This window comes from Epinephelus moara, chromosome 22 (genome assembly GCF_006386435.1).
Source record: "Epinephelus moara isolate mb chromosome 22, YSFRI_EMoa_1.0, whole genome shotgun sequence".
Classification (NCBI taxonomy): domain Eukaryota; kingdom Metazoa; phylum Chordata; class Actinopteri; order Perciformes; family Serranidae; genus Epinephelus; species Epinephelus moara.
In genome coordinates this window covers 27,477,384-27,489,431 of record NC_065527.1, presented here as the reverse complement: position 1 = coordinate 27,489,431, position 12,048 = coordinate 27,477,384, and the positions used below count along the sequence as shown (strand labels likewise).

General features: G+C 40.3%; 1 protein-coding gene across 2 annotated transcripts; it reads left to right on the top strand.

Moving 5' to 3' along the window:
• Window positions 1–1,112: 1,112 nt before the first annotated feature.
• necap1 (NECAP endocytosis associated 1) lies at window positions 1,113–10,560 on the top strand. 2 transcript variants are annotated; one of them, XM_050034194.1, is made up of 8 exons: window positions 1,113–1,267; window positions 3,250–3,350; window positions 3,502–3,606; window positions 3,734–3,815; window positions 4,210–4,318; window positions 5,728–5,875; window positions 6,207–6,300; window positions 7,196–10,560. In XM_050034194.1, the coding sequence occupies exons 1-8, from the start codon at window positions 1,173–1,175 to the stop codon at window positions 7,248–7,250; spliced, it is 789 nt and encodes a 262-aa protein (XP_049890151.1). In that variant the 5' UTR covers window positions 1,113–1,172; the 3' UTR covers window positions 7,251–10,560. The 2 variants fall into 2 exon arrangements, with proteins under 2 accessions (XP_049890151.1, XP_049890152.1); XM_050034195.1 differs by lacking the exon at window positions 7,196–10,560 and adding an exon at window positions 6,430–7,188.
• The last annotated feature ends 1,488 nt before the right edge of the window (window positions 10,561–12,048 follow it).

The following is a 12,048-nucleotide window of genomic DNA, read 5'->3' as shown; positions in this document are numbered from 1 at the left end:
TCAGTCGTAACTGTAATGTTAAAAGAAATATAGTTAAACAATTGTGCGACCTATCTGATGTTTCTGCTATGCTTATTTTCTGGTCTTTCTTGTTTTGCTATCATTTTTGTATAATGTACTGCTGTGAACGGGGTTGCAACAAAATATATTTTTGCCACCTAAATAATCAAGATCAGTGTAAGTGTACGCTATATTTAAATAATCACTTCGTTTTACCTTACACAATAAACAATTGAGGCTGTGGTAAACCAGTAACGTATTGTTCTGCTAAGTTAAATTACTGTTTTTGTCAGTGGAGTTTGGTGGCTTTGAGATAATGGCTGTTGGAAAAGGCTGTCTGATGGCAAGGAAAAGTGGTAAAACTATTGTAAATTATTAAGATTTTTTTTATTTCTTTTAGGTGGCTAAAAACTTACTATCTGAGGCATGGTTTGCTCAATGCCACTGGATTTTATGTATGTGACACAAGGATTTTCGACTTGGAAGTTACAGTATTGTGATTTGGTCTGTTAGATTTTAAAAATGTATCCTTTGATGTTTGAAAGTTAAAAGATAAAGAGTAAATTCTGGATATGTAAAATGCCTTGCCTCTAACCCTTGTCATGCATGCTGGTAAGTTAGTACGAATGGTTAGTCTTTATTATTTTTGGTTTAGATTTGGCTATTAATTTTTTCTGACGGCAGTGTTCATCCCACATGAAGTGTTTAAGGGCCATCGGAAATCTGAAAATCTGAAAATTATTCATGTTTTTACAGTTTCTGAGTATGATGAATGGTGTTATTTTGCCAGACATGTTTAATTTAAAAATCCGTAGTAAAATAAATACAAAATAGAGCCATCTGAAGTTGCATGCCCCTCCCCTAAGCCAAAATAAAAAACACAAGTCCCTCCCCAGTGCTGAAAGAAATCTTTGACATGGCTCCCCTTTTTTCGCACCACCCCCTGCCCTCTAATAAGTAACGAACAGTCCCTAATGTAACATTTCTGATGCATTTGGGTTACTGAGTAAGCACGCACGCACACACACGCACGCGCGCACATATACACTAATGTTCACACACGCGCGCGCACACACACAAACACGAACACACACGCAAGCCCCCCCCCCAAGAACAGAACCGAATAAATGAGTCACAACCACGACTCCCACATCAATAACAGTTGAATCAAGATGGCGGCCGAGGGCGAGTACGAGTCGATCCTGTGCGTGAAACCCGATGTCAACGTTTATCGCATCCCGCCGCGAGCTTCAAACCGCGCATACAGGTAAAGAAATCACCGGCCGCCGTGAACGGCGCTGTCAAATATGGTTTAACGGTGGTCGGTGTCGTTCGACAGTGCGGGCATTTCACTTTGACTGCTCGCTGCCATAACATGCTGTTCAAGTCACGAATATGGGGCTTTATGTGGTGTGTCTTTGGAAGAGCGCAGATGAAAATCCGTTACCAGTTGAGGGTTTTTACGGTTTGGATCTGTGGCTGGTTCTCTGTGCCGCTTTGTTTTTCTGAGCGGTTGAGCTGTCAGATGTGACGGGGGTATTTGTCATCATGCCGGGTCGATACGAGCGGTCTGCCAGGACAGTTCACTCGCTTGTGTGACAGCTTGGATGTCCTCTTTACACAGTGACATTGTGGATTAGGGGAAAATCGTTTTCAGGGTTTTCTGTCTGGATAGATTCAGCTTGAGGTCGTCATGAGAAATTAAAACTTTATGTCTACTCTAGACATGCAGGTGTGTAACACCATGGGTGGGCATAGGCATACAGGCAGGGATTATAAAATAATAAATTAATAAATCATAAAATGTTCATAAGCAACTTTTTACATAGATCCATAAGGCCAACAACCTCACATTATCGATTTTTGTCCCACTTCAGATACAGTACAAGTTAGACAGAGAGGTTAAGTGTAAGTGTGGATGTTACCCACCTTTCTATTCATGCACAAACCCAAATTATTATATAACTAGTCTGTATTATAAAAATAGTTTCCAAGATAAATATGAAGGGACACAAGATGATTAAAGGGATGAGAGAAATTAAGTTTAATCAACGTTTCTCATGTACTACTGGATACTTTCACCCTTTGTGAGCCTCAAAAATCCTTAAAACAAGTAAAACACATAATACTTTAATTTCTTCATATCTCTAAAAGTTCTTCACATTACACAAAACTGTCTTCCTACTCACAGCAAAGCCTGTTACATGGGTACTAATATGTTCCTGAAGGGTGTAACTATAATATAGTTAGTAGTAGTTTTTGTCATTCGCAATGATTCAGATCTCACAGAATATCACAGATTTAGCTGATTAGGCCTATAATATGCTGCCACTTGACATATCCATAGCCTCACATGTTTTCTCATCATGGAGGTATTAAGCAGGATGTTGTTGGTTATTGAAATCCAGATTTCAGTGGTTAAAGGGATAGTTTGGATCTGTCGAAGTGTGGTTGTATGAGGAACTTATCCATAGCCAGTGTATTGCTACAGTAGGAGGTGGCACAGTACTGCCACAGAAGCTGAGCAATGTACAGTTGTGGAAGGGGGGCAGCAGCAAAATGTAGTTTAGCCAACTGAAAAAGTCCCACTCAAAAAAACAAAACAAACAGTTTATGTATACTCTATATTGAGAATATAAATTTCCACCGCTTTACCTGGCTGCAGACAGCCCTTTCCAGTGCATCAAGTTCCCCATCCATGCATTAGTCAAAACCACCAGACTCCATTAAGAAAAACAATAATTTAAGCAGAATAGAGGAAGAATACAGGAGCTGCTAGTGTACCGCTGCTTTGATCAGTTAGTTTGTTTGTGTAATTGAGTGACTTTGGTGTTTAAGTTGGTTAGTCTAGATTCACTTAAGTCACATAATCATACTGACAAAGAAAATGATATAGGCAGTGGTAGACCAGCAGCCCTCTGTGTTCAGCGATGTTAAATCACTGTTATTCTCAATGGAGTCTGGCTTAAAACGAAGTGATACATTGGCTTCAGTTTCCTGAAATCGCTGTCTGACAGCAAGGTTAAGTGGTGAAAATATTCTAATATAGCGTACTCTTGAGCTGATACTTTTTTTAAGATGACTAAAATATGTTTTGTCGCTAACCCCCGCAAAGACCCCACTTCAAAAGATCTGAACTATCTCTTTAAAGCTGTTAAAAGTTAATATGTCAATGTTGATCAATGTTCTGTTAATGTATAATTCATTTTTATTGGTGTAACGTCAGTCTAACATTGTGTTTGTCTACAGGGCAGCTGACTGGAAGCTGGATACTCCAGACTGGTCTGGTCGAATGAGGATCACAGCCAAGGGCCAAGTGGCGTACGTCAAGCTGGAGGACAAGGTCTCAGGTGTGACCTGTGTGTTACTTTCCCAAATCAGAGACAGTCTAATATGTACCCCAAATATGCTGTAGCTCCCAGGGGTTAATAAATGGATGGATAGGTTACTGTTTTGACACATGGTTCACTATGTCGTGTCATTTCCCCTTGTGTCCAACAGGGGAGCTGTTTGCCCAGGCACCAATTAAGGAATATCCTGGTGTTGCAGTAGAAACAGTCAGCGACTCTAGCCGATACTTTGTTTTGCGGATACAGGATGACAACGGTGAGGATGTGCATGTTCTGAAATTGCATTTTTGAAGACTCTGAATCCCCTTTAAGAATGCTGATGTGAAGAACTCAGTGTTGACTGTGTTCATGTCAGTTACTGTAACTTCGCCTCTTGTCTGCAGGTCGCAGTGCTTTCATAGGAGTTGGCTTCGGCGACCGAGGGGATGCATTCGATTTCAACGTGGCTTTGCAGGATCATTTCAAGTAAGCACTGACTTGGTGGTTTTAGTGAAAAAACGTGATTGTCTTCTTCTCCTTGAAATTTATGTAATCTGTTTACGTTCACACTTTAGACAACTTTGAGTCCGGTTTAAAGCATGCACATTCACAGCAGTGAACACAGGACTGATCATCATAATGCAGGCTGTCAGTAGTTTTCTTTCCAAAGTATTGACAGATTTAACCTGTCATGCATTTCCTACTGTCCTGCAGCCATCTGCAGCAGAAGCAGCCTAAACAAGATGCTGCCTTTGAGATATACAGCACAGTACTTGTGGAAAGCTGCATGCTGTAGTTTTCCTGGAAACTGCTGAGATGCATTGTTTATTTCTGTATATGTGCTGATGGTTTGTATATGTGTGTCCCTGCCTGCCTGCAGATGGGTGAAACAGGAGAATGAAATTAGTAAAAGCGCCCAGCTCGGTGAGTCAGGACCAAAACTGGACTTGGGCTTTAAAGAGGGACAGACCATCACACTCAACATAGGGGTAAGGACCTTAAAGTGTGCAGCTATTACTACATTTTCAAAACATTTTTTATAAAATTATGCTGTTGAAAAGTGCAGAAAGTAATGGTCTTTTGGTCAGTGGTTTTATAATTTAATTAGCCTGCAAGTAGTCAAAATAGTTCGGAAATGACACATTGATTTAGTCGGCTTTTTGGAGAGAACTTTATGCTGCCAAAATAACTTAAAATGGAGCTCAAGTGTAAATGGAGAGCTCAAGTGTTGAGTACCATTTGTAGTTCACAAATCAATTACTGGAAAGTCATAATTTCAATTTAGTTACCAACTCTTCATCACATGGCTCTTGCAAATCAAGTTTTTTTTAGCTCTTTTTCAACACTAGGGATTAACCACCTAGAGATTACAAATGTTGGCTAATTTTGCTGGTCTTTAGTTTAGTAGTACTACGACTTTGTTGTACCACATTAAGAACACAACTAGTGCAGTATTCATACTTCACTGGTTAGCTAACATAAGCCTCGGCCACTCTGGAGTTCACACCACCTGGGTTAGGTGTGCACTAGCTAGCGGCGCTGCTCATTCGGCGATTAGCCTTGGTAACACTGTCCCAACCCATTGCTGAGGAAACATTGTGCCCACCTTTGCATCTCATCCCAGCTAGCCCAAGTTTGAGCCACAAAATCCTTTAGCATTGCTAACTATGTTATCACTATTAGCTCTGTTAGCTGTGTCAGCAGGACTAGTGGTGCTAACATTTGTTAGTTAACAATGCTAAAGCGGTTTTGCATGTAATTTAGCTGCTTACAAACTGGAGGGTGGGCACATGTGTCCGCAGCAATGTTGTCCTGCCACCATGGGTTGGTAAAGTGTTCCCAGCGGTAATCTTGACCAGGGTGGTGTACAGTGCAGAGCAGCAGAGTCTAGCTAACCATCGGAGACCAGAGGGTGGACAGTGGACACCACGTTTCTGCACGTTAACACAGCTAGCTGGCTGTCTTTTAGCAAAGCCAACAGAAAATGAAATAAAAGGCAATATATTTACATCACAAAACATTAAAATTATATCACCTCTAAATGGATAGCGCTTGGAAACGTAGCGATAAAGCTCAACGAGTCAATGGAGTGCTGGACTAAAAGGAAAGGCTTCTTCTATTTCATGTCATTCTGCAATTTTTGCTTAAAAAGTAAGTGGTTAGTTGCAGGTTTGTGGGTGTTGTGCTCTTGAAGGCAAAACTAACCGAAACTGACATACCTTGTCGATACTCAATTACCTACTAAATTTGTCTCTAAAAGGCATTTAGCAGCAGTGACATAAAAACAAATGATAAAACACAATGAAAAAAAAACAAGACGTTTTTCTAATGTGGAAAGGGAGTAAGCTCAAAGTCGTGTCAAGAAAATGAGAGATGTATTTTTTTCTTCTGTCTCCAGCAAGGTAAAAAGAGGGACAAACCCCGCCCACAAGGCTCAGGTGGATTTGGACTCCTCCCACCACCCCCTGGAGGCAAGATAGCCCCGCCTCCTTCGTTAGGCTCATCCAATCACAACATAGTTCCCCAGACAGGGGACATGGCAACAGGTAGATGGCAGTCTCAGTTAATTAAAGCTGCACATAAGTATAAATCACTGTCTGTGCAATGTGTGCATCAGTATTAGTAATCACAGCCAGTATGCATGTTAAATGTAGGCAAATAGAGCATCTTAACACGTGCAGTGTCTGGAGTCTTTATTTTCACATTATCTTTATCTCCTACAGGACTGACCTATATTCTCTATCACTGTGTTAATTAGTTGCTTGTTAAATGAGATGTATGTGTTAGAGCTTCAGGCAGCAGAAAATGAAGTGAAATGTGTGTCAGTTTGTGAGCTGCGTCTAATGAGCTCTGTATGTGTCTGTGTGTCTCTGTCAGGCTGCCTGTTGGAGCTGGACAGTAGTAACTCTAACACAGTGGTTCAGTCGAATGCTAGTTCAGATCTTTGGGGAGACTTCTCCGCTCCTGCAAGGTAGATGACTTCATTTCTTTAAAAATAGATGTCTGCCAAAAGTATGTGGACACCCATTTGTCACCCAAGGAAACCTTTACACAAAGTGTTGAAACCTAACTGCAGCAATTTGTTCCCATTCATACACAGGAGCATTAGTGAGGTCAAACCTTGATGTTGGGAGATAAGGCCGGCTCAGGATCTCGTTCAGGGCTACCCAGAGCTTTACATCTATCCCAAGGACAACATTTTAGCACTGATATACACTTAAACAACGACACCTGGAAAAAGATCAGCTCCGATCTTTCTTGTGGGCTATGATAGGTGCTCGTTATGGGCACTACTTAGCAACTTTAGACGCAACCTGCCTCCACCTGCTAAGGTTTGCACAAGAGTAGGTACCAGAGTAGCACCCAGTGCCCGACCTCACGTTTCCAGGTGGTAAAAGACGCGGCATGTGTCCTGGCCCTAAAGCCAGCTGCTAGCTTGCTGCAATCTTTGATCTGAACTGGGCTAACAGATAAAACAAAGTGATCCTACTGTCATCATGGTCAATAAAGGGACTCAAATGGTATTGTAAAAAGATTGGGAACATCTGACAGTGATTGATAAACTGATAAACTAGTCTGTGAGCAGCAAAATGTATGCAAAAATGAATGTCCATGTACTTTTGCCATATAATCTAAATGTACTTGCCATGTAAAATGTTCTAGGAAGAGGTTTACATTTTGTGCATGTTATGCAGTATCAAATTTAAGTTTAAAATGGCATGTTGTTAGTTCTTTTATCGTTTATATTTTTTTTAGTAGGCGTAAAGGTGATATGCAGAACACAGGTACTGTCCTTTTGATAAGATATATGAGGTATTAGAATAGTACATGAAAGAAAAGCCTAACATCAGTTCGTGTGTTTCCAGCTCAGTTCCACCACCATCACGGCCACAGAACGCCGGAAACTGGATCCAGTTTTGAGCCGTCAGCCATCCCATCGGCTGTGATTTCCATCTCACCACCCGCATCCGTGTCTGTAGCTTCCTGTGCATCACACTGAGAGTAACTCCCCACACACTGATCCCAAAGCAGAGATGTGAACCTCCACTGAGCTGTAGAAACAACTCATTTCATTCAGAAAGAATCAGAGTTCTTTCAACTATTCTTGACAGGAAATGAATCTGTTTAAGCCATTACATGATATGAGCCATTTCCAAAAATATTTAAGGGCTATGTGTGACGTCCTGAGTAGCAGGTGTTCCTCTTTTATGTGTCTGCGTCGCCTCCCCAGCAGATGGCTCTCTGAGCAGAGCTTTATCTTTGATCTGGAATGTTTTGTCTCACTGCAGCGGCTCCCCCTGCAGGCGCTGCAGAGTGCTACAGCTCAATGAAAGGCACCTGAGCTTTCTGTAACCTGCTGTGAATAATGTGCAAAGAGCTGCTCAGCTAATGTGAAGACTTCTTTAACTGTCAGACAGTTTCTTTTTTGTTCTACAGATTGGCATTTAGATCTTATTTTGTGTATCAGCCTTATTATTTCTACTGAAATTGAGATTTCATCATTTGCCCTGAAATAATTTTGCAATTACAGCGGCAGTCTTTCTAACTTATTTAAATATAAATCCTGAAGAAAAAGCAGTTTGAGACTTATAACAGTTTTTCTCTAAGTAAAGTAGGAGTTAAAGACAGAGCGGGGTTTTAAATGTGTCAATCCCATCCTCACACTGTGAACTGTGGAGCAGTGCGGCCTCGTCCACGTCTCAAAATTACTGTATTTAAACATCTACTCTAGATGTAAAGTGTGGTTTGATTACATAATGATAATGCAAGTGGATTTAAAGATGCAAAATGTTCAGATTAGCTTTGATTCTTTGTAGGATATGAAAATGAAATTGTCAGGATATCAAATGAATGCAGATGCTTAAATCACCTTTATCATGCCTTCTGCTGGTATTTATCACCACAGGAACCAGGAACTATCCATTGTACAGTATTAAGTGTGTTTATAGAATTAATGGGCTTACTTAAAGTTGAATTACGCACTGTAGGTATAAAAGATATGTTCATAGAAATATAGGGGGTACACTAACATTGCTATATTGTATCTCTAAATTTATGTTTACAATGTAAAATCATATGTATTCACTACAAGGTGGCTTACTTTATTTTAACACTGAAATTAGTAGCCAAATCTAGACATATAGGCTATCAATAATTTACATTTTACATACCTTTTTAGGGAAAAAAGCTAAGAATGAAACATATTTTGTAGAATTAGGCGATGAGTGACCGTCTGCTGGCAGTAAATTCAAACTACTTAAATATTTAGAGACCTTCTTCACCCCAATCACCTCGTCCCAGTTGAATCGCCCATTTCCAAAATCCAGTTAAATTTAATAAATAAGAGAAAAGCAGAGGAGCAGGACTGTAGGACTAGTTATCATTAAGTCCTTGGAAACTAGGTACTTTCCTTAAGGCCCATATCAGTGATCATCAGAGGAAAGAAGGAATGTTTGCATGGTTGGCAAGTGAAATATCAGTTTTACTTTTTGCATTAAATATGTGGAAACTATTACTGTCCACCAGATTTACATTTAGATGCACTTCCCACACCTCAGCTAGCTCCCCTTCTGTAACAACCACTCTTATGTTAGAGAGAAAACCAACTGAGGTGAGTTTTGAGACAGTCTTAGTCACAGTGGAAAGAGTGTGATTGCTTCAGAAGTGTACGTGCAGTCACTTTACCTGCTTCTCCATGTTTGTGAAATGAGGCTTTTTAATAGACACAGTGTTTAGAAAGCTGCAGTTTAACTGCAAAAACTAATTACTGAATGTTTTATGGATGTGAGAGCAGATCTTGATAAACCCGGTAAGTCCAAAGTTTGGCCTGAGGGCCAGCTGTGGCCTGCGGACCAGTTTTAAAGGCCTGCTGCGTGTCTTTTAAAATATACTATATGTTGCCCGCCACACAATGTTGGTTAATCAAGCAAGACTGGTGTATTTTTTTCCATCCAAGTCACCATGGCAGGTCTTTCAAACAGTGTGTAGACATGCATAAAGTACAAAGCACGCAGGTGGAACTAATGTGTTTCATAAACAGAAGGTAAACAAGCCAACAAATGACAGCCTATAACAGCAGACATTTCCTGCCATGTAGCAGACATGGCCACAGCAAAGAAGCATAAAGTCAACAGTGAGAGCTGTGGAAAGTGGGATACTTTTTCACTGAAAGATGAAACAGTTGTCTCATTTGTATGACATTTCTTTTACGGAACTCATATGATGTGAGAAACAGCTGGCCCTCAGGTATTTTCACATTATTTAATCTTGCCCCGATTCAAAAACGCTTGGAGACCCCTGTGATAAACAGAGCAGGAAGTACAGGTAAATGCAATTCCAGATATGGAAGTTGTTCTGCAAGAGTCTGAAACAGTGCTGAGGTTTGACAGCAGACTGAGACAATCTGAGGGAAAAAAATGGAAAATTGGAACTTAAAGGAATAGTTTGACAAATTAGGAGGTATGTTATTTGCATTCTGATTGCATGAGATGCTGATTAGATGAGATGATTGATCTCACTCCAGCAGCCAGGTAGCGTAGCTTAGCATTAAGCCTGGAAACCGGGAAACTGCTAGCTTGGCTCTGCCAAAGAGAACAAAACATTCTCACTAATTAAAACATATCTCGTTTGTTTATGTTTTCAAAAATATGGAAGTATTTCTTCAATGCATTTTAGTACTGGATGACTTTACCTAAAGGATTAAACCTGATGCAGTTATTTCCATGTGGCTTTTTTTTGAGACTGTGAAGTGAAATTTAAAAAATGTCGTGTTACTAAACCCATGTATAATGTTAGAGATTTAAACAGTTTCAGGACAGACGGCGGGAAAAACAAAATGATTGTTTTACTTCATCTGATGAATGTCTTAACGGCAGCGAATGATATGTTAATGTTTGCGCTGAAAAGGCTTTTGGCTGATTGTTTACGGGACTTTGACACATGAATTGTCAAACATTCTTCGACTGTGAATTCATTTTGTTTGCATAGACTTTTAAAGTTTGCTGTAATCAAATCACATGAACTGTGTTTAATTGGCATTAAGATACAGGGCTGATTGATATGATATGTTGACGTGTGTTGTGTTTACATTGCTCTTATTGCTGGCTGAAATATATTAAGAAAAATGTCTCCCATTTCTCGCTCATTCCACCCTGGCTGTAAAATCACTGGACTAACACTTTTGATTTATGACCAATTTAATGAGAAAGAGGCAATAAATCCTTTCAAAGGACGTGTGATGTTTTCTTATTTTGAATACATGGAGCACGTATTACAAATTAACACCACAAAGATCAGTGACAGAGTTTACATTCACAAAATATTCCAGTTTTTGCAACTATTCCAAAAAAAGAAAGTATCCCTACTACGCTGTTTACATGGCTGTTGAAAATAATAATTCCACTAAGATTCCCATTGACATGCAGCGTTGGCTTCATTTTTTAGCCCCAGAGGCTACTGCTTGGTCAAAGTATGGAAAAGTGGAACAGCTGGAGCCATTTCTGCCATTTTGCTTCAAAATGCATCAAATTTTGTACAATACAATTTTGTAATAAAATACAATATACAAATATGTAGCTTATCCCTTTAAGCTACATACATTGCAAAGACACAACAGCAGATCCCCCCGGGTTGATCTCCGTCTCTAGAGTGCTAGGTGATTGTTTTTTGTTTTATCTCCAAGGTAACAGATATAAAAGTAAGAGGGTCAAAGTTCACGGTGTAACATTATGAGACAGTAGTATGTCCCGATTGTGTGCATACTGCATGCAACAGTACATACTTTTAAAAGTCGGTGTATTTCTTCCTCCAACCAATCTTCTCTTTAGTCTCTTACACAGACGCCGATGACATCAGCACGCTGGCTGAATCTGTCGTCTGTGGACATTCTCATAGAAAAGTTGTAATAGAATTAGCGCTGGCTCCCAGCGGCAGTGATGTGATTGGATCCAAATCTGTGTACTTCCATACTTCCTCGACCAATGGCTGATTAGCTTTGCCTTACACCCGCCTACACCGGAATTGCTGTTCCCCGAATTGTTGTCCGCAGTACAACAGAAAAGGAAGTGTTCAGTGCATCACAAGAAGAGATTAAAATGGATATGATTTCATTTGATTCAGCTATATTGCAGAGCTGCAACGTCTCTGTTACATGTAACACACGTGCCGTACCTATGGCAACGCCGTCACGTGGTCTGGATATCCCCGCCCATTTCTATTACAAAATGAAAGACGAATGTCCCCAGACTCCCATTCCAAAGTAAGGGAGGCTGGTCACACGAGACTATCTTCTCTTTGGCATGCATCACTACTCAGTCTTGCAAACTGTTAGTTAGTTGGTTTGTTGCAGGAGGCCTTGTGTCGCAACTGGGATTGAAAACTCCAGGTGAGACGCTAATTCCAAATGTGCTACATATATGTCCAAAAGATGTGCCTAAAGCCTGAATAATACCTGCATATCTCACGTCTTAATGGGAAAATGCTACGGTGAGAGTGAGGCCTAATAGAGTGGGGCAGGGATTGCTGATTTTTGTAGGCTGACCCAGAGGTGGAGTGTTCGCTTTGTTGACAGACGGCTGCTGTCTGTTGAGTCTTTACTGTAGATGCATAACAATAATATTAATGATAATATTAACTAGTTACCAAACCTCAAGATGGCATCTATTCAGTCCAATAGGGTGGTGCAGAGATGATGTTCTTGTAAGATGACGCGGATATTAGC